We start from the raw sequence: 23,920 nt of genomic DNA on the forward strand, positions 1-23,920 counted from the left end.
GGGTTATGTCCACGCCTTCGCGAGTGCTGCGTTCACGGGCCGTGGGAAAGACGGGATAAATGTGCTTCATGATGAAAAATCCCAGGTGCTGTGTTTCAACTGAAGACATTCAAATAGGAAACAGGTGACACAACAAAGGGGGATATTGATTGAAAAGGCTACATATTAGATAGATAGATAGATAGATAGATAGATAGATAGATAGATAGATAGATAGATAGATAGATAGATAGATAGATAGATAGATAGATAGATAGATAGATAGATAGATAGATAGATAGTTTTTATTACGGACTCAGGTCCATTATTAAAAAGAGACAATACAAAAACACATACAATACAAGATTAAAAAAAACATCATCATAATTTTAAAACACGTACAGACACCTGTTCCAGTGTCTCCAAAGACCTGACAGGTATTTCATATCACTGTGTGTAACTAGTGCCGCTATGATGCTATAGACCAAGGAGCTGGGGGATATGATGATGTGTTTGTTTATGGTCTTAGATGTATTGTTTTGTGTTTTGTTCATGGCGCCTGGAGTCTCTGGTCTGTCCAGAATGAATTTCTCCCAAGGGAGACAATAAAGACAAAATAACTAACTAACTAACTAGACCAGAGCGGCTTTTTTATGCAAATGAGAAAGACTGATGCATCCTGGGTAATTTAGGGGCAGCACCCGGCATTTTTACATTGCACTCAGTGGCTTTTTGTGTTTTGATGGAGCGTAGACTAACTAACAATCAATTTGAATGTTTTATTTTTTGTTTCTTTTGTAGCACTATGTCTCATAATTATTTTGACACCCTCTTTGAAACCCACCGTTCACGCTATCTTGAAAAATTACAATTAATTAATCTACCGGTATGCTCATTTAGCCTCCCACAATGATCAATGACTCCACACAGTGGCCAGAAATGTCTGACCCAGACATCTACACGTATTTGGTCGAATCACCGGGTAGGTTTTGGCTAAGTGTTGTCTGTAAATAGCCTGTTAATAGCCAACTTTTTGTTAGTTAGTTTGTCAAGCCAGTTAGGCTGAACTTTTCAATGGAGGGATGCCGGGCGCTGCCCCTAAATTACCCAGGATGCATCAGTCATTCTCATTTGCATAAAAAAGCCGCTCTGGTCTATTGCTTGCCTGGTTAAGTCGACACTTGAACCTATACATGTAGTTTCTTAAAAGAGCATGAAAGGTGAATACATTACAAGATACAAACATATGACTCGCGCTTGTCCATCTTGGGCGCCTAAGTAGGCTAATATTCGAAATGCATCATTGTAAGCTACAAACAGTTTTCTCATTTTTGCAGCACTGTACCTGCACCACAAGTGTGCCGTGTACAGTGTAGTACAATATGATCTGAACAAGGCTATCTTTACATCCTCTGTGCATTTATTAAATTTCCTTGCAAGCATAATTGGTCGGTAGAGTTTACAACACTGACGTTGAACGTCATCATCATCACATAGATCTTCTCTGATTATGTGGCCCAGATATCTAACTTTTTTCACAGGACCAAGTGCTTAACCAGCTAATATAAAGGAGGGGAATTGTGAGTTCCTATCCTCCTTTGTTTTTACAATCATAATCACACTTTTTACTGAATTAAACACAGTATCAAACAGGAACAGATTCTCAGCAGTTGCTGTAACCCAACACTAGAGGGAGATATAATGACCAAGTCATCAGCATAAACCAAATGATGAATGAGTCTGTCTCCCACTATACATCCAGTCCTGGTTCAACTGTCTAGACAGATCATCCACATGCAGATTGAAGAGGACAGGTGATAAGATTCCTCCTTGTCTCACACCATTAGTTACAAGGAAGGGTGCAGATACCCCATCTAACATGCAGGTGATGTTCTGGGTCAGGATGTGGAGACTCCAAACATCTACAAAGCTTTGTTGGGTAAACTCCCAAAATACCTTAGTACCCTCCTCTTTGGCAGTTATTATAGCAGCTACCATCTGAATGCATCCAAGTTGTTGCTTTTGAATGTACCTCGGGTCAGGACAGACCTTGGCAAAACATCAATTTCCTAACATGCACCATGGTCTTGGAAAAAATGTCAAAACATTTATTTATATCTATTCATGATCATAAGTGTATCATAAAGAATGCAGTGAGAGAGGAGTGTTTATCTTTGGCCAGGTCTCCCTTGCAAAAAAGATTTCTGATCTCAATGGGACTTCCTGGTTAAATAAAGCTTAATAAATAACAAGTTACATTTGGTCTAATTACTGTAGCACAAAAATGTCACTATGGCACTAGAGGGTTATTTAGGCTCACTAAATAGAAGGTAACTGGTTTGTACTTCTTTTCAGCATAGTGATTGTTTCAACTAACACTATAATTTAGATACAAACACGTGGATGTTCATTTTTAATTAATAATGATTTATTATCATAAAGGAACTGAGATTGTGTCTGATGAGGTGGCTCATGGGGAATTTTCAGGTCATTGTCCTGTTGTAGAAGCCAGCCTTTCACTTTCGTTACTGACCACAGGACAGTTGCATGTTGGCATGTTCAGTCTATTGTTCCCTTTATCGGTGCAATGTTTCCTGTCCCAGGCAATCACAAGGCACAATATTTCCACTCACAGTGAGGAGCACAGTTAGTGTGTGTGTATTATTAGCATTGATTGCTCATTCAAGAATAATTAGACACAGAGAAATATCATGTTCATGTGGGTCCCTGTACACAGTGGTATCCAGAGGATTAAGAGAGCAGAAACTGGCCGAGAGAAATCTGTTGAGGTCAATATTATATTATAAATACCACACAGACATGTGAAAATGTCTTCATATTATCCAGGAAGTTTGAACAGGAAACAGTGGAACTGATAGCAGGGAAAACACCATCAGAAGAAGGCAAGGCAAGGCAATTTATTTGTAGAGCACAATTCACACACCAGGCAATTCAAAGTGCTTTACAGAGGCATAGAAACACATTAAAATCAAAAACAGAAAAATACATTAAAAAGGAAAAGACAGTAAAAGACAATGTACTTTCCCCAAAAAGTAACTGAGTTAGTAACATTATACAAGTAACTAATTACCAGGAAAAGTAACTATTGCGTTACCTTTTTATAAAATGCTCAATATGTCAAATATTTGGACTCGCCCTCTAATCCCCTAACCATAACCCTAACCTCCTGTTTATCTGGAACTAACCAACTCACTCAGTATTCCTCCTGCCTGTGCGGAGGAATACTCCTCCAACTTCTCGTGGAGAAGTTGAGACCTGCACATTCACCATCGCCACGCTATAAAATAACCATATATAATCATGTAACATAACGACACACGAAGCAAATACTCGGAACTACTTCCACTTTAAAATCACTCTGCCCAGCAGCCATGTCTGGAATGTAGTTCTGGCTACGCATTTGCCTCGAAAACAACTCTCTCGTAATGTTACATGATAATTTCATAGCGTGGTGAATGTTCAGGTCACAACTTGTCCAAGAGAGCGTTTTGGAGTTGTTGGATTGTGTATTTGATGAGTTTTGAGGGACTGGGGATCTGTCGTTCACCTCCATTGTGTTAGCTGAGCAGCTCTGACCTGCGGATCTCAAAAAAACATGCACCGATAATTAAAGGTAATGAATCTAAATAGACAAATTTGTAGATGCTCCCCAAGTTTACAAAAAAACGAGACAACGTTTCGAGCAATGCGCTCTTCTTCAGGTTTTTTGACCCGGCGAAGAGCACATTGCTCGAAACGTTGTCTCGTTTTTATGTAGCCCTCCAATAAAAAAATTTGTAAACTTTGGGAGCATCTAGCCTACAGTGTGGCGAGTCCTCTTCTTCTTTTTGTTGTTCACCTCCCTGGACTCAGCACCTGCTACTCTGGATGTGCGTGAGCCTTTTTTGTTCAATAGGCAAATTTGCCAAAATGTTGAACTATCCCTTTAACGGGATTATTATTTTGTGACAGACTTCTTGAGTAAAGTAACAGCGAGTAACTGCACATTTTATTGATTGATCAATAAAATGTGCAGTTACAATTATTTAATTATTTTTTGATTACTCGTTAATGAAAAAAGTTGTTATTCCCATAGACATACTATATTGTCTATGGTTATTAGGCCATCACTGGTGAGCACTGATCTTTGACCTTTCATTTCTGGGGCCAAAATCCAATGCTACAAAGTGCATGTCATGGATCTCATTGGGGTCAGAGTCAGACGTGTGCCGCCCCCCTGTGGCCAGTGTGCGGCGGTGCACCGCCCTATATGGAGCCTGTCCGACATCTGAGCCGCCGCCTCCTGCTGCTGCTGCTGCTGCTGCTGCTGCTGCTGCTGCTGCGGGCTGCAGCGGGGGAGAGTTTCAGGAATCAGGATACAGTCAGTCAGCTGTGTGTGTGTGTCTCTGTGTGTGTGTACGTATGCGTGGACTACAGCAACACTGACAGGAGCGGGTCCAGCCCTCGGGTGCCGCCTGGAGCTTCACAGTCTACAGAAACCTGCTGCTGAGATGGATTAACGGGAGCGGAGACGGTCAGCTTCCAGCCGAGGGGTGAGTGGCTTCTTCCACCTCCTCCTACAACTCAACTCACCGACTGTAAACAAAGTTGTTAGCTCGTTCGCTAACTTTTGCGGTGCCGTGAGGTGCTAGCGGGGTTTAGCCGATAGCAGCGCGGAGCGGAGCCCCTCATTCAGTCAGCGGCGCGTGGACAGGGACGGACGGAAACGGGACTGTCCTGGTTTTAACTGTGTGTCGGGGCTTTAAACTTTACATTGACAGTGTCCAGGTTAATGAAAGGTTGAAGTTATTAGCTTCAGGCTCCAAACCCCGCCGCGTTAGTTACTGACGTGACGTTGTCGGTGTCAATATCACCGACTAAACCCCGAAAGATTAAACGCATAACCCTCGCCCTGTTTGCTGACTTGACCGTGCTGTTTAGAGCTAACAGTGTTAGCAGTGAGCCCCGCAGCACCGTCAGTCAGGGTGGACCTGTAGCTGACTTTATGTTTGACAGGTTCAAGTTACTTATTCTGATGTTGACCAGCTAAACTGTGTGCTGCGTTTACGGACACCTCATTAATTCCCACACTTGCGCCTTCTTGCGTTGTTGTTTTTTTTCTTCTCTCTCCCCACAATTTAAGAAGCTTGGTGGGTGGGACCAAGTCACACATGTGCAAGACTAAAGTAAGTCAAAAGTGAAATCAAGTCTCATTATTATTTTGATTTTAACCTGCAGAATCTGATCTTAATAAAATGAAAAGACAATATTAGTAGGCTAACTGTCAGTTAACATCATTGGCCAATTTATCCAACCTGTTTAAAAAGCATAACACCAAACGAGATTTGCATTATAATTACTGATATTTAGTAAAATATGGAATCAAACATGGCATGACTGACTGACAGGGTAGTGATTCAATTACGGCCATGCCATTCTCAGCTTGTGCTCATACTGGGTAGTTTTAGATATTAATTTTATATCAAAATCAAACTGAAAACATCAAATGAACAACACTCAAGTCCTTCAAGTCATCATCTCTCAAGTCAAGTGGAGTCCTGAGTCTTTAATGTTCAAGTCTGAGTCGGGTCTCAAGTCACAAGTCATCAAAATAGCAACTTGAGTCCAAATCACAATGACTCAAGTCGAGTCTCCATCTCTGGAAATGAAGTCAACACATGCTTTAGAAAGAAGCATTTAACATTCCCATGTAGTTGTCGTCCATAAAACCTCATTGGATACACATATGATCCCACTCAGTCAGTCCTCTCACGGACAGGACAGCATAGATAACAGCACATTTATTACATTTATCACCAGAACAGAGTCCAAAACTGTAGTAGTAGGTGATTAGTTACATAAATTGCTGTTTACAGCTTTCCAGATGGAAAGATGTGCTTCTTCTAACAGTTCTATATAATTCAGTTGGATTCGGCCAATATTTCTCATGGTTCATACAAAAGAAGTTGGCTACACTCCTAGTCCTACTATACCAGCGTAGCCTAATTATAATGTTCAAGAAAAAAAGAAAGAAATGGCATACACACACATTAAAGCTGACATCCAACTCTTTCACAGGACTTTGGAACACTTCAAAAGTTCAAAAGTTGTAAAGTGTATGTTTGTAAACAATGTAGTACTGTGGCAGTAAAGATCCATTGATAATCTATTGGAATAAATGATGAAATAAACCATATCTTTTAGGGCTGGGACGATATGCTTTTCTCCCGATTCGATTCTTCTACGATTTTTTTGGATGGCGATTCGATTTAAATTGCGATTCTACGATATTGCCGATTCTCTCGATTTTTAGTCTGCATTTTTAACATCTGCACACAAACACTGTAGGAGCCTATAAATTAACATACTCCATTATAAAGTGAACTTAAACCCTTTTCAAAACCAGGACTCTCTGTATGTAAAAAAGGCGAACAAATGCACATTGCACAATATTTTAAAACATTTTAAAAAAAAATAATAATAATAATAATTCAAAAAGAAAAAAATCGATTTTTGAAAAAAGAATCGATTTAAAAATCATCAAAAAAGATATTGCGATATTTATGTGAATCGATTTTTTCTCCCACCCCTAATATCTTTTACCACTTGTATTAAAGCTAATGGAATCTAAATCTAAATGTGGAAAACACTGATACATACAACAGGGTTGGGTCTAGGTTTGTTGTCATGTTGTTATTCATGCAGTGACTAATTCAATTTTTAAAATAACTACAAACACATCAACCTGTTTTTGTTCATCAGGAACAGATGGTCATTTACATGGCTGCTATTGTAGTCTATATTGTTCAGTGATGTGTTGATTTGAGCGAAGAAGTGTCAAAACACAGTCGGACACACACAATGATAAGTGGACATCACCATGGTGCATCAGCCGCTGCCACAGCAGACTTCCACACTGATCTGATGCATCTCAGTCAGGGGCTGCAGAGAAACTGCTGAACCTGTGACTGAAGGATCCTGATGAAGCTCTGCAGGCCAAAGCCTCGCCGCTGTGTTTTCCTGGCCTCGGGCTGACTTAGCAGGCGGCTGTGTATTATTAATGTGTGACATGATTTCCATTCAGTGAGGCTGCCAGCCCCGTAACCCGAGCCAGCTCGGCCTGCTGCACAGTAGATCAGTGTGTTTGTGGAGCTCCGATGTGACCAGCTATTTTCTTCAGTGACCTGGATTGTGGAAGTGAAGGTGTTGATCTTTTACTATGGAGCTCTGTTAACACCTTGTTCTCTAGTGTCACTGCAGCAAATGGGTGACAACAGAATACAGATGTGTGTTGTAAATCTTCTTCATAAAATGTTTGCTATCATAGAAAACCAAAAAGCATTAACGGGGACATATTACTCGACACGCGGCGCTAAAGGGCAAAGTTTCACGGCACCGAAAAAAAGCTTCTTATCGGTTCTTGTGACAACCTTCAATCAGCAGCAGTGAGCGAGCGGTGCGAGCGAGCTGTGCACACTGCAGTTGCTTGCAGGTGGTGTGCTGGCGTCCCAGGGCACAGAAAGTACATGCTCTGTCTTTGATCGGGTCGGGATTTGTTAGACGATTTCATAGAATCATTTCAAACCACAGGGAATTAATGTGAAATTAGATTTATTACATTTTTTACTTCTAATTTTTTTTCAAGGCATCTGCTAGCCCTGACGCTTTTTTTTTTCAAGTAATGTTTTTTGGCGTGTTTGCCTTTATTTGATAGCACACAGTATAGATAGACAGGAAAGGGGGAGGCAGAGAGAGGGGGAATGACATGCAGGAAAGGTCCGCTCGACACGGGATTCGAACCGGGGACGCCTGCGTTGAGGACTGTAGCCTCTACATGGGGTGGCCGCCTTAACCACTGCGCCACGCACCACCCTGACGCTTTTAAAAGTCCATCCGGGCCACCGGGCCATTTATATTGTCGACCCCTGCATATATGTCTTTAACATCAAAGCTCTCACACTTCTCCCTTGTTTGTATATTATACAGACTATGGAGAAAACATGCACATCAGGCAGGCCCGGTTGGGATGGGTGCTGGATCAAAAGGAGGAGATACTAGAAAAAATACAGAAAATCAGCACACCATAAAAAGCTTCCTTAACAGAGATTTGCTGTGAGACACAGCAGTTTGAAAAAGAGCGGTGTGCTCGAAACGTCACGTTGCCAATAAATCTCTGTTAAGGGAGCTTTTTATGGTGTGCGGATTTTCTGTATTTTTTCTTGTTTGCATTATTATCACAAGGTTACAGGAAGTCCTGACGGCTTGTATCAAGGCTCAGTTTTCTGAACACAGTCTGTGTGCATTTCTCTGAGGACTTAGGCTTTGATACGTTTACAGTATTAAAGGGGACCTATTATGCTTTTCCAGCTTTTCAGACTTTTATATATGTTTAAAATGTTGGATAATGGTTCTAGAGGCCGTGGAAGTGTCATATCCTGAGGTTAATGCATTTGGAGGTAAACCCTGCTAGATTATTGGGATTTCTCTGCACACCGTGTTACACTCAGTTGCACTGACTTTTTTTTACATGAGGCACGCCATGACGTCATGGCGTGCCGGACTCCCCTACATGGTCATGCCGAGGTCTCTGCCCCAGCCGGCCCCGCCTCCTCCCATGCTCCCATGCTGGGCGGCACGGTGGCACAGTGGTTAGCACTGTTGCCTCACAGCAAGAAGGTCCTGGGTTCGAATCCCCGGCCGCCCAGGTCCTTTCTGTGTGGAGTTTGCATGTTCTCCCCGTGTCTGCGTGGGTTTCCTCCGGGTGCTCCGGTTTCCCCCACCACTAAAAACATGTCGGCTAGGTTAATCCTCCAGTCAGCGCCCCTGACCAAAGGCACTGGCTCATAATCTGGAGTTGGTCCCCGGGCGCCGTGGCTGCCCACTGCTCCTCAGGGATGGGTTAAATGCAGAGAAAGAATTTCACTGTACTAGCTGTATATGTGACAAATAAAGTAGGGCCCGACCGATTTATCGGCGAGCCGATTAAATCGGCCGATTATAGCCCGTTTGAAACTAATCGGTAATCGGCCAAAACTCAGCGATTGTCGCCGATATTTTCAGGAATAAAATGCAGGGAATAAAACTTGGTTTTACTTTGAAAAGATTCCCCCGCACCGACGCCGACCTCATGACAAACTCCATCCACTACCACCTCAGTCACAGCACACAGCAGAGTGACTGATCTGTCTCAAAACCAGTGTTGCCACTGGCTTTCTGTTTCCCTTTTTTTTTTTTTTTTTTTTTTTTCCGGGTCGGGTTGTGAATTAATTAATTAATGCTCGTCTCCGGCCGTGTTGGGTCCGAGATTCAACAAGCCGGTCGGGGTCGGGTTTTACCGTTATATACCGGCACGGCAGTATGCTCATTTATCACCAATAAACACAGTAGATGAGGGTGAGTGACTGAGCTGAGGCTGTGTGACGGGTGGGGCGGGGGGTCCGCGGCGTGGAGCGGTGCGGGACTCTGACTGCAGCGGGGACTATCATGTCTCTGCTCCGTGACACTGCTGTGAGACTGACCGCCGGTGAGCGCTTTGACACGGTGCCGGGCACGGCAGCAACCGCTGATCGCTTTTAATTGAAAAGAGAGAGAGAGAGGGAGAGAGAGACGCCGTGCCGTGTAAAAAAAACAACACGTGTCATGACTTCCTGTATTTGGCCCTTCAAAATAAAAGCCCATATTGATTCAGGGCTTCAAATGTTTTTTTTTTTCATGCAACCAATCGACCAATGAAATTTTAGTCGGCTAATGATTTTTTGGTCGACCAGGCAGCCCTAATTTATATATTATATAATATATATAGATGTATTATTATAGTAATACCATTTTAAAACTTAATTTAAAAAAAAATAATAATCGGCCGATTAATCGGTTATCGGGTTTTTTTCCCCCTAATAATCGTAATCGGCATCGGCCCCAAAAAATCCATATCGGTCGGGCCCTAAAATAAAGTACCTTTACCTCTGTTGTGGCTGGTGGCTACTTCCTGCTTTTTCCCTGCATGTTTTAGCGCTGTAGCGTCACTTTACTAAGTTTTATTTATTTACGCCGACGTTTCATGTAAGTGAAGCTGTACCTGTGTGAGAAGCAACGTACCGCCGGGGCGACGTTGTTCGTCGGACCGACGTAACGTTGGACCGACGGAGCACCGGAGCTCCGGAGCTGCAGCGGCTCCTCACACAGGCAGAGCTCGTCTGCAGTTAGAGAAAACCATCGCTAATAAACATACCCGCAGGTTTTTTAGACGTTTACCACCATGTGGTTAGTCTATTTAGGAGATAAATGTTGGTCTCATTGATGAAATCTTACAATTGTGGCAGTTGGATTAGTTTGAATGAAAAGTGAAGCTGTGAGAAGGAGGAGGAGAGAGAGGAGCAGAGCTGCGGAGCTCTGTAGTCTCTGTGCACAAATCACCACATTTACATCAATAAATAACTGTTTTACAATGAACTGACCAGTCTGCATATATTTTTAATTTATTTTATATATTTATTTTTGCATTTTTATATTACATGTTACATGGTTACAGTAGCCTACATGGCAAAGACTACTCTATACCATCTTTGGTTAGGGTGAGACTAGGTCATGGGCACATTTCATTACACAATGTAGACTGGTCAGATGCAGACTGGAGATCTGGCAATTTGCCTACTGCAGATTTAGCTTTTGTTTGCATACTACATTTTGGCCAAATCAGTATAGGTACTAGTAGTAGACATCGTCATGGTAACGCAATGCTGAGGGAGTGGTTCATTTGCATTTAAAGGGAGGGGCCACTGAAACAGACCGTTTTGCAGAGCCCTGTTTTTGAGAGTGCTGTGATGTTTGATCTTTGGGGTATTTTGACCGAAGCACATCACAGACATGTCTTTAAGACACCTAGGAACTATTTTAGTTGGTGCAAAAAGGAGCATAATAGGTCCCCTTTAATATAGAACCTAGAACTGCTGTATAACTAAAGCAGAGATGGACATTTATCTTTATATTATATGGACCTTTAATGAAAAATTGAACTAGCAAACATTTGGCAATTTTTCTCTCAAACTTTTCTCATATTGTAAATGGATGTATATAATCACTGTGGATTAACTGTCTATGGATTACAGGTCAAGTGAGGCAAGATGATTAAAGTTCTTATAGATATTTATTAATGGGCTGCTCATCTGGCAGAAGGCTCAGTCTCTATGGCAGCAGCCCTGCTGTTGAATCTGACTCATGACCCTTCACTGTTTGTTACCCCCTCTCTCACTGTCGCTGCCCAATTACAGGCTGAAACCACTCCCCAAAAAGTTAATCTGTGCTGTCCCCCCCCCTTTTCCTCCTGCAGTGGCCAGGCAGCGTCATGGCGTCCAGGCTGCTGGACCGTCTGAAGCGCTCGCTGTTCAAAGATGGCCAGGCGGCGGGGACTGAGCAGGAAGCAGGAGGCGGACAGGAGGAGGAGGAGGAGGTGGAGTTCACCGAGGACCGCTGGGAGGCGGAGCTGGCGGAGGAGGAGGAGTGCGTGACCGATCGGCTCGGGGGGACGCTGTGCTTCGACAGCGGCGGAGGAGGAGCTGAGGACGGAGCCGACGGCGAGGGCTCGGGGCTGGACAGCGACTCTGACTTCCTGGGAGAGTCGATGGAGGAGGGGCTCAGCAGCACAGGTTAGGTGGTGTTCTGCTCATTAAACACAAGATTACTTCTTTCAATTTAATTTAAAGGATCCATCACCTGGTATTTATATCTGTTTCAGGTGTTGAATGGGTCTTAAATGCACATTTTTGAGAAATAATAATGATCCAGAAATGCGAGTGTCAGAAGAGCGACAGGCACAAACAGAGCACCTTTCATAAAAGACGCTGTATCTCCTTTTCTAGAAAAAAAGCACCCGAGGCAGCGCTGCTCTTCTGTCCAGTACACACATGAAGCTTCACTTTTCATTCAAACAAACTAATGCTACTGCCACAATTGTTAGATTTCATCAATGAGACCAACATTTATCTCCTAAAAAGAAGTTAACCAGCCGGTGGTAAACCTCTAAAAGCCTGCGGGTAAGTTAATTAACGATTGTTGTCCCCCGGGGTGACGACGTAGGTTGTAGGCAGCGCTACAGCAGGAAATAAAACAGCTTTTTGCCTGTTTCACAGCTACCGCTGCCGGCTGCCGCGTATGGCATGGGGGTGGTTTTTATCAGGATCAGACTTTGACGTAAAGAAGATCTAAATGTATTTAATGACCCAATATTCACTTGAATTCTTTCTTTGATCATTTATCTTGACAATATTAAAATGGCAGGTCACATAAAGCCTTGTGGCACATCTGCTTTAGAGGTAAAGAAGCAGTTTGAATGTGTTGGAGTTAGTGGAAACAGTGGAGTGAAGCTAATTTCCAGGACTGTCCAAAATGTAATGCAACTACTAATTTTTCTCTCTTTTTTTTCTCTTTCTCCATTTTCGTTATTCTTGCTATGTTTTTATGTTCACATCATTGATCCTTGTTATTCAATATGTCTATTCTGTACGTTAGACGTAATGTGGGAAGGGGGAGTGGCTGTTTGTCATATGTTATGTATGTCTACAATGTAATGTAGTGTATTATTGTCATGTGTTCTATATGTTTGTCTAGGGACCCCCTTGAAAAAGAGATGCTACATCTCAAGGGGCGATCCTTCAATACATTCAAAAATCAAATTCACTCCTCTAACATAAACAGCCTCAGTGGTTGTTTATGTCTTCAGTCGCTTTAAGGTGTCTCATCCATGCAGCAAGTGAACCGGACTTAGGTTGTTATAGTTATTACGGAACTATCATGGCTGGGTTATATTTAAAAGAAGATCTCTGTTTGTCTCCAAAGCCTGCCACACACATAAAGATAATCGGGCTGATTTTGCCCCGATTTTCCCCCTTCCGACCACGGACAGACATCGCCCGATTATCTTAAGCTCTTAAGATTATCTTATAAGATTCTCTTGTAGTGTGTGGTGTGTTAAGAGTCAAAATTCCCCCGACAATCGGCTCGGAAAACGAATATTTACGATTATCGGGGCCGACAACCGTGGCCGTTTCAATCAAAAGTCATCTTGTGTGTGGAAAGCCGGTGTTGTGCGGAGAAGCGCCTGCTTGCTGAGCTCTGCTCACCGAGCTCTGCATGCTGCTCGCGGCAACAAGCCACTTCTCCGCACAACACCGGCAACCTCACAGAGAGCCACGGTGCAGCCCTGGCAATACATGAGGTTCACACAGACATTCACACATACACGGGAGGTTTCCTGATAGCTGATAGCAAAGACGGTAGCGATCATAGCCGGCAACAGCCAGCAATAGAGCAGCCATGTTTAAATGATCATGTGACCGCCGCTCACAGCTCGTCATGTGACAGCGCACGGCTCCCTATTGGACAGCCGCTTGACTGCTCGGCGTCCAGAGCCACAGACACACAGACACACACAGATCGTTGTAAAGGCTGAAGTGTCCCGCTTTCAATAAAAAAAAATTACGTCCTCTCATTGTCCATTCCGGAAATAGACCCGAAAGAGTAGCTACAACGACACCCCTGGTATCGCTGCTGATGCCGCGGATCTCTTTCTGAGTTTTCTGACCGGAGGGTCAAGATTCTGAAAAATCTTGATGTGTGTGGTGTGCTGTGTTTGGAATATTGCAGCACACCACACACAATACGATCAAAACTGTTCAATCACAGATTTTTTATCTTAATGTGTGGGGTCTCTCACAGATAATAAATCGGTTGAGATTTATAAAATCTTTATGTGTGTGGCAGGCTTAAGATTGTATAGTTGTATTCGGTGGCTCATGGATCAGAGAAACTAAATGTTCTCCTGTTTCATACTCGTCCATCTATCACATCCTTGTCCTGACCTGGACTTTGTCGTTCTTTAACCTACGTCGCCACATTTTGAGCAATTCTGTGGATCAGTGTTTGACATCCTTACTTCAATTTTTTTATTTTTACATCAGACATTACATCATCTTTTGTTTTCATTCGGTACAAGTAGGTGAGCTGGTTACTCATCATAACCATGGAAACAGGATTGTTCTTTAAGCTAATGAGTGACAGCTAAAAATGTCACTAATGTCCAGAAATACATACATATGGTGGATCAGGCAGAACACACTATGGATTATTGGTCCAAAGGTGCTAAAAGTCACCTGTCTGTCTCCTGTAGATACCAGTCCTGTCGGCGTGTCTCCAGTCGGCCCCTCCCCCTCCTCCCTGCTGACCCGCCAGCTCCAGGAGAGCTGGAGGAGCCTGCGTGGACTCGGAGGAGGAAGTCCCACTCCCTCTGGGAGGCGACTGACGGACAGCTTGATGTTCGAGGTCACCGACGCCAGCGTGGTGCAGGACAGTTCCTCAAAATATGTGGTGAGTTCCTAATTAGAAATTCCTGATGTGAAATAAAGAACTGAGCAGAAGTTTCAGGTGCTTAAACCACAGACACACAACCAAAAATGATTTCTCAAACAAATGGAGCAAACAGAAAAATGACCAACCAATGAGAGATGAGAGATTTTGCTAAATTCTAGCACCTGGCAATTTCAAGATGGAGCTACAAATGAAGAAATAGGGAAGGGAAGACATCCCTACACAGGACCAATGGACTCGCCTTGTAGAGGAAAAAAATGACACACCGCCTACAGGAAGTGCTGTTTGAAGAGAAATGGATGAAATGGACAATATTTATGAATGAACAGCGACTAAACAAAAAACTTGATTGAGTAAAAGAAAATGGAATATGGACAGATTGCTTTGATAGTGACTCCCATGTGTTATTTGTTTTTATATTTACTTGTATTAATTGAGTTGTTACATCTGTATAAAGGAAACAACCTCAATAAAAATTACAGTGGAAAAAAAAAGATACAGCTTGTCGTGGAAATCTTGATTCTGCCGGTGATGAGTCAAAAAAACAAGACTGGAGTGGTAGCATGCACCCAAGTTTATTCTCTAGAGCAGGGGTTCTCAACTAGTCTCACTCTGGGCTCCACATTTTCCCATGGTCATTCAGTTGTGACCCACTTTTATAGAATTCAAACCAATAATTTTTTTAAAGCCTTTAAAAACTCATTTTGCTCTTTATTGAGCAAAGTGCATTTCAGAGCACATGAATGAAACTGAGGAGGACCATGACAACTGCATGTACGGAAGTGAATAAAAAATATCAAACTGCACAAAATGGAGACCAACAAAACGATATATTTGACTTCTAATGCATCTCTGCATTCAGAGCATGTTCACAAAAGTGAATAAATATCAAATTGCACAAAATAAAGACCCACAAAACAAGGTATTTTCACTGCATTCAGGCCACATTAATAAGAAACTGATATCTTTGCATTCAGAGCAAATAATTAGAAACTGAGGAGGACCATTACAACTGCATGTGTTCACGTGTATAGTGTGCCTTTCAAAATAAGTTATTTTTCAAAATAAAAGACATGTCCAACATCAGATGTGCATTAAAGCAGAAGTAAGCGATCCGGTCGTTTTGGCTAATGCTGCGTTCCAGGCAGGCTTTTGAAACCGTAAATTACAGCTTCAAGTCACAACTTACGACTTTGTAGCGTTCCAGGCAACCCACTCGTGTTTTTCCGACCTGTTTTACCTGTGAAAGTCACTATAACGGCCACTCGTAACTTCCGACCCGTGAACTCGTACCAGATCGAACTGGTACGACTTCACAGGTCGGAAAAACACGAGTTACGAGTTGCCTTGAACGCACCATAACAGTCCTCGTCCCTACGTCACCACATTCACGGGCATCCCTTGGCTGCACACACAGCCCTGCATGCCGTTCTCTCTCCTCATTGGATAAAAACTGTAGGATACGAGAAAAGTTTTCTCCTCGGCTCAGAGCAGAGCAGAGGGACTGACAGACCCGTGTTTCAGACCAAACACTCTATGTAAGTGATTGCTGTCGGAAGATATAACTATTTAAGACTTATATTAACACAAATATATTGCTTACTTCTGCTTTAAATATTACTTTTTTGACCAGCTGTCCGCGACCCATCCAGAACGGGTCCGCGACCCACTTTTGGGTCCCGACCCACCAGTTGAGAACCACTGCTCTAGAGAAGGGAACAGAACACAGAAGTACACAGCAGGTAGCAGTTCAGAGTAGTGCCCCAAGAACAGAGGTTGCAGTCCCTTCTTATCCACCACTTTATGACTCTGGTTACTTCATTACTACAAGCACTTCTAGCTTTCTCAGACAATAAAACAATCCAACAGATGTGTTACTCAACAAATGTCTACCCCCGTTGTTGGTTTCTCTGTAGGTATTTACAACCTAGAGCAATTAGTGAACAAGGTTGTATGTGGGTCATCCCAGTGTCCTTCCTCTGTTCCCGGTTTATTATGGTCAGTTCACAAATGTCTCTACTAATGGAGTTAACAGGAGTACAAACAAGGTTTTGCTACTACTACTACTAAGAGCTGCCTTCCTACAACTCAAAAACATCTGGCGCTCCAGAGAGATAAAAGAAGTAACTAAAATAAGAATCTTCAACTCCAACGTAAAATCTGTCTTGTTCTATGGAGCCGAGACCTGGAGAATGTTGAAAACCACAATCAGTAAAGTGCAAACCTTCATTAACAGCTGCTTAAGAAAAATTCTGAAAATCTACTGGCCAGACAAGATTACGAACCAAGATATGTGGGCAAGGACGAACCAAACACCAGCTATGGATGAAATAGGACGAAGAAGATGGAACTGGATAAGACACACACTTCAGAAACCAGCATCTAACATCACTAGACAGGCTCTAACCTGGAACCCACAAGGGAGGAGAAATAGAGGCCGGCCCAAAAATACCTGGTGGAGAGATCTCCAGGCTGACACCAGAAAGATGGGATACAACTGGTCGCAGATCGTAAAGAAAGCCAGTGACCGAGTGCTCTGGAGGTCCCTTGTCAATGGCCTATACCCCAGCAAGGGGTGTCAGTAAGGGGTGTCAGTAAGTAAGTACTACTAAGACTACGTTACTACTCATTACAAGGAAAATACTAATCATAGCAATTTTCCACCACACAGCTACAAAATAACAACCCTGTGAACTGTGAAGGAGGTCATTTTTACAGCTGAACCTGAACGCTCCTTGGTCGGTCTCTGTCTCTCCAGCTGTACACCATCCACGTCATCCAGTCCGGCGGCTGTGACAAGACTCCGGCCATAATCACCCGCAGGTACTCCGACTTCCAGCGCCTCCACGCCACGCTGCGGCGTCACTATGGAGACCAGATGGAGCGTGTCTGCTTCCCACGTAAGTAGAAATTATGTCATCATCATCATCTGGGGTGGGAGGGCGGCTCCTTTTCTCCCAGCTGTACCCTGACCTCCTGTTGTGATGGCGGCAGGAAAGAAGCTTCGCAGGAACTTCACGGCGGAGACGATCGCCAAGCGGAGCAGGGCCTTTGAGCAATACCTGTCTCACCTGTGTTCCCTGTCCACCCTGCGGGGGGCGCTGTGTGTCCGACAGTTCTTCTACCTGACCGACCTGCAGACTGGTCAGCTGCTCATCAGGTAACTAACACAACACATTAAAGGGATAGTAGCATTTTTTTTAAAGTGGGGTTGTATGATCTACAAATAGCTGTGTTTTTCCTGCACTTTGAAGGGCTGGAAAAAATTATATATAGCGAACAATGGAACTGTGTTTTTTTTTTTTTTAAATAGGCCGTTTCTTTGGGTCTGTTCACAGCACTGTATGTTGTAAATCTCTGGGCAGGGCTATGGGCTGGCGTTGCTAACGGGAGGAGTGCAGAGAGTCTTCTACTGCAATTAAAGTACTTAGGGGCTATTTGTAGATCATTCAACCCCACTTTAAAAAAATGTTACTATCCCTTTAAACTATGACACTCTTAAAGGGATACTTCACCGCTGTATCACTCAAACAGCTGATAGGCGGTGTGATACGGTACGTCGCGGAGCCTGCCTATGTGGAGGAGTACTGAGTTGGTTAGTTTCAGATAAACAAACTTTTTTTCCAACCAGCTGATGCATTGTAAATTTTAACTTTATATCGTACTCTTGAACTGGTGCATTATTTTGAGACGGGACTGCTCGTAGGCGCCAAAAATATGCAGATTAATTGTCCCCCATTCACAACAGTGTACTGCCTGTGTCTCGGCGCAGCGTGATACGCCGGTGTTTCTCAGTGGGAGAGCAGAGCAGAGAACTTTCCACTTTAGATATTATAATCAGTGGCCATTTGTAGCTCATACAACCCCACTTCAAAAAAACTGAACTATCCCTTTAATATGAATCTGAATATCTTAGTTACCTGTGGCACATTCCTGCATGTGTGAGGTTTGTACATTCTCTTATGTATATCATCAATACATTCGGCTTTCTATGAACTCATGTAAGTGTCATGAGATTACAACTTTTTTTTTTTTCTGATGTTGCTGAGGCAGTTTCTTTTTCATTCAGAAAAATCCTGACTCAGGAGTAAAATGGACAAACCGTTCAGTTTCCTGTTCCTATCTTTGAACACAAGGAGGGTGTGTTCAAGAACCACCTTCTAATGGTTCTATTGAAAGAAATATTTCAAAGGTTTTTTTCCATAAGTTCTAGGGAAACTAATAAGATAACAGACAAAACAGATTATGGTTGTACAGCCTTGTCTCCCTCCTCTACTTTCCCAGTGTGTTGCTCACAGTGTTGTCATGTTACCAGATGTTGACTGTAGTATGATACCAGTTTAAAAAATGTCAATATTGAGATTGAAGCAACACAACAGCAAACACTTATGAAATATAATAGTATAACTGTTAACTATTATTATTATACAATTAAAAATTCTTATAATACTGGGTGGGTACTGTGATAACTGTCTATTATTGTTATCCTGTACAGCAGTGGTTCTCAACCTTTTGTACATCAAGGACCCCTAAATTGACACAAATTAGACCACAGACCCCCATTGGACCAAATTTAGAAGTAAACACCAGAAATACACAAATATTTGTTCTGAGACTGAAGAACATTACTTTTTTATACTTTTAAATTAGGGCCAATGGTGTGAATTTTTGGAAATATTATAGAGAAATTTCTGGAAAAAGTGGTCCAATTTCTCCAAAAACATTTAAACATTTCTAGGAAGAAGTGGTAGAAATTCTCAAAAAAAAGTAAAAAATAAAATAAAATAAAATAAAATGTCTTTAAAAAAAAGTGGTAAAATTTCCCCGAAAAAAATGTTCAAAATAATTTTTTTTTAGAAAAAAGTGGTAAAATTTCTAAAACAAAAAAGTTTTTAAAAAATCTAGAAAAAGTGGTAAATTTTCAAGAAATAAATTGGGGACCACCTTCAGATCTCTCAAGGACCCCTATGGGTCCCCGGACCCCACGTTGAGAACCACTGCTGTACAGCACTTAATTAACCTCAGACAGAATCAAACAGACTAAAATGTGGTTCCATTTTCTCCTGGTGCTTTTTGCTGTGAGCACGCCTTAACCCACCAGCAGCAGCAGAGGTAATAAGTTAACAGTGTAATATGATAATGTAGATGTGCAGAAAGGCGTCGTCTCTGACTGCTGTTCCTGCAGCCAACACAGACATTATGTTCTGAATTAAAACTGTGCAGCATTTCACAGTTTGACCTAATTAACTTCAAGATGTGTAAATACCTGTAGACGTTGAGGGTGGGGCCGGCTAGTGGCTACACCCTCCTCCCTCTTCCCGTGGTTCCCGTCCAGCACTAAATCCCTTCGAAGACTGTTCCTCATTTCTTTTCCTCAGTCATCTAAAGGGATTGGTATCAGGCAGTATCAGTAATCTACTAAACAAACAAGCAACATGGGAACTGAGGTAATAATGAAATAAAATCCTGCTGATACCCGTAAATGTTGCAGGGTGAGGTAAAGATGAAGTCACACGGACGGAGCTGAAAGCCCCCGAACCAGGTCAGGCGCCTGAACGCCTCCTGCTCTAGTCTAGTGAGTGAGGACAGCTGAAACATTTGATGCAAAACAGCTGTTTTTAATGAATCGCAGGACTTTCATTTTCAAAGTAAAGGCAATGCCAGCGATATAAAAATGAAATATCATTTATTAAAGTAAAATCGAAGATTCTGTGAGTTGTAATTTCTTCCTGTAAAATTCCCGGAAAATGATTTCTTTCTTTTCTTTTTTTTTAAATAATTTGTTCATTGAATTTTACATATTAAAAAAAAACAATAATGTTTCATACAATAATAATTACAGATGTAAATTCAACATACCACAAAACAAATACCAACCCCCATCCCTCCAGCACCTAGCCCCAACAGATGGACTCATATACAGTAGTTAAAAAGTAAAGAAAGACAAACAAAAGAGACATGGGTTGATAGAGGAAGAGAGAAAGAGAACAAATAAACGAGTGAATAAATTAATAAAATAAATAAAGAATAATGATAATAGTAATACTGGAGAATGGTTTCTTCAAACAGAGGTCAGTCTTCTGGTTTGGTTTGTGTTTTCTGTCATCATGTGTCTTTTCTTTGTGAGGGTTTTAAAGGTCCAGTGTGTAAAATGGGGGGTAAACCGTGTCATCTAGCATTCAGATTCTAGATTGCAGCTCTCGCCCGCTCGCACTCACCCCTCCCATCAGCAAAGTGACGGTGGCCTCCGAGGACAAAATAAACTTGTTTACCACGAATGGGACGACTGGGAGTATTTCAGGAGGATGGAGCGATGAGATGAAGATCTAAACCATTTTACCATGTCTGCAGTTTCCTCCTCCTTCTTCTTTTCTTCCTCCTTCTTCTTCGTTGGTTTATTTATGACCACGAAACTCGCAAAGCGCGCTCTCTGGCTGGCTGGATTTTCTGTTCGGGCTGCCGCACAAACATGGTGGCGCAAGATGGCAACACTCTCTAAAGCATTTACATTTATTTCAGGAACGGTACAGTTACTGTTGGCCGTAACCCACGTTCCCAGCTGTTTGGGGGCCAAATGGCCATGACAAAATTAAAATACTTTTGTATTCAACAGCAACAGCTTTTGGGTGAATTCTTCATGTCATATTTTTAATAACGCACCAGGTTACTGTCCCAATAGCAATCTATTGCTGCAGGTGCCCTGGATCAGGTCAGTAATTCTGCCCTACAGCATGTTTGTAAATTTCTAGTCTATCAACATTCTGGGATTGGTCCTTGCCATTTTCCCCAGTCTTATAGCCATCATTAACTACCAATAGGCCATGTCATTAATTTAATACTAGTATTAATATGCTGTATAACTAGACAATCAGGTATTAAAATGTTACATAACTAGACAATGAGGTAACAGCTCAAAAAACAGTTTTAATGACACTAACCCAAATTGATATCGGATCGGATCGAATCGAATCGGATCGGAATGAATCTGATCGAATTGAAAAAATCAATTCTTGAAATTTGAATCGATACCCAGCCCTAATATATATATATATATATATATGACTGTATATATAAGTATATTCATGGGTTGTATATTCAGATTTTGTCAATAAACCTTGCCAAATATTACACACTGGACCTTTAAACATATGAATAGCTCTTGGTGTAGAAGAAGTGGTGTTGTAGCTTCAGTGTTTCAGAGCTGCATTTGTCTCGTTGTGGAGGGTGGGACGTTACCAGGAGGCCTTGGGTCCGCTGCTCAACGCCAAGAGACTGCAACAGAAACTGGGCTGGGCGAGTTACTACGACAGCCAGGCTCAGGCCCCGCCCCCGCCCCCCTCCCATTGGTTCTTCACTCTGGTGGGGTTGTCGTGCTGTTTCCAGGAAGTGGACCAGCTGGAGGAGGCCCGGGAACACTGTGACCTCGCCCTGCGCGTCCTGACCCCCGCCGAGACTCAGACCGACACGGAGGAGGACAAGCCCCTCTCTTGTGAGGACGAGCCCCACCCACTCGGCGACAAGCCCCTCCCACAGGCCGGTGGGCCGCGCCCATTCACGAACAGGCCCCACCCCCTCCTGCTGCCGCTGCTCCGGGCCGTGGTGCGGCTGTCGTGGCAGACGGGGAAGGACAAGCGGCAGTGGGAGGAGCTTATGCAGCAGCTGGAGGAGCAGTGGGCGGAGCTGGACAATCAGCCAACCGTCAAAGAGTTTCTGGTAAAACACAACCTGCAGGAGAGCGAGGCGGAGGTTTAGACAGAACAATCACCAAACTGTCGGGGCCACTGTGACTTCAAATCACCAGACGGACAACTATTCAGGATTAAGGCAGAATTTAAAGGGAGAGTAGCATTTTTTTTAAAGTGGGGTTGTATGATCTACAAATAGCCCCTAAGTACTTTAATTGCAGTAGCAGACTCTCTGCACTCCTCCCGTTAGCAACGCCAGCCCATAACCCTGCCCAGAGATTTACAACATACAGTACATTGTTGTGAATGGACCCAAAGAAACGGCCTATTTTCGTGGCCTAAAAGAGGTTTTACCTGAAAAAAAATACACAGTTCCATTGTTCGCTATAATATAATTTTTTCCAGCCGCTCAAAGTGCAGGAAAAACACAGTTTTTATTTGGAGCTAACCAACTGCTGATCGGCGGGCGCTAACCCTGGGCGGAGGGATACGTGAGTTGGTTAGCTCCAAATAAAAACTGTGTTTTTCCTGCACTTTGAAGGGCTTGAAAAAATTATATTATAGCGAACAATGGAACTGTGTATTTTTTTCACGTAAAACCTCTTTTATGCCGCGAAAATAGGCCGTTTCTTTGGGTCCATTCACAACACTGTATGTTGTAAATCTCTGGGCAGGGCTATGGGCTGGCGTTGCTAACGGGAGGAGTGCAGAGAGTCTTCTACTGCAATTAAAGTACTTAGGGGCTATTTGTAGATCATACAACCCCACTTTAAAAAAAAATGCTACTATACCTTAAATAAAGATTTAGAAACTATGTTGAGTAAAATCAGAAAAATCAGTAGTGCAGGGAAAAAATGATTTTAACAGTGGTTACAATACTGTTGCCCTATGCATCAATCATCTACTCAGACATACTCTTAAAGCCTTAAACCCATCAGTGATGATGGTGATGCTTCTTATCAGGAAGCTCAATAATAACCTCAATAATCCTAGACCTGGGTTCTGATATAAAAGTATCTGTCAGAGCTGCTTTCTACTGTGACGAGCTACAAACAATTATAAAGGGAAGACATTTCAGACATAAACAAATGCTATTCACAAATCACCTTTTTAAAAGTGACTTAAAATACTGTAGTTTAAAGTGTTTTATGATTTGGAGGAATTTATTTTTTCATGTTTTTAGAAAGGAGAGTTGACAATTACAAGAAGCAGAGGAAGGAGCATGTTCAAGTTCAGCCTTAATATGCAGACTGCTGCCAGGTCAGGGCGTCTCTATAAGTTTCATTATAGGCAACACGTTCATGATTTTCACTGTGGCCATGGCGACGGTCTGAAAATGAAGTAAAACAATTCATTTAGCCTATTAAAGGTTGAACAATATTTTACAGCATCAACTGATGGAAACACCTTAAAGAGACTATCTGATATACTTAGATTCATTCCTCAGTCTTTGCGCTTTTATCTGCAACTTCTTCAACATACAGGTACATGTCACCACTACAGATACAGAGATGACGAGCTGTGATTGGTCATCAGTGATGCTGGAAGTGACGACGACAGACTACCTATGTACGTTATCAGCTGCTTTAAAGGGATACTTCACCCAAAATCGATAATTCACCAATCACCTACTCACCGTCATGCCAAGGAAGGGTTGGAGAACTTTCGGAGTCATCAAAACGTTTGTTCGTTCGTCGTTGTAAACCATTGGACGTATGATCTAAACACGGAAAAACATCTCGCAGCAAATCTCGCGCATGCGCACAAACATCAACAGAGCCACCTGGAGCTACTGCTACAACAAGGATAAAAACAGAGATCACATGAATTTTTTCCCAACAACTTTTCCATGTGGTGACCCCCCCCCCCCCCCCCCCCCCCCCCCCGGAACTCCGAAA

General features: G+C 42.6%; 1 protein-coding gene across 1 annotated transcript; it reads left to right on the top strand.

Annotated features, from left to right (window-relative positions):
• Positions 1-4,331: 4,331 nt before the first annotated feature.
• Positions 4,332-22,156, top strand: snx21 (sorting nexin family member 21). The gene is made up of 6 exons (XM_083976222.1): positions 4,332-4,532; positions 11,306-11,621; positions 14,141-14,337; positions 17,096-17,237; positions 17,332-17,497; positions 21,561-22,156. Exons 2-6 carry the CDS (start codon positions 11,321-11,323, stop codon positions 22,087-22,089), a joined length of 1,335 nt encoding a protein of 444 aa, XP_083832348.1. The 5' UTR covers positions 4,332-4,532; positions 11,306-11,320; the 3' UTR covers positions 22,090-22,156.
• Positions 22,157-23,920: the final 1,764 nt, after the last annotated feature.

The sequence above is a fragment of the Trachurus trachurus genome (genome assembly GCF_905171665.1).
Source record: "Trachurus trachurus genome assembly, chromosome: 7".
NCBI lineage: Eukaryota > Metazoa > Chordata > Actinopteri > Carangiformes > Carangidae > Trachurus > Trachurus trachurus.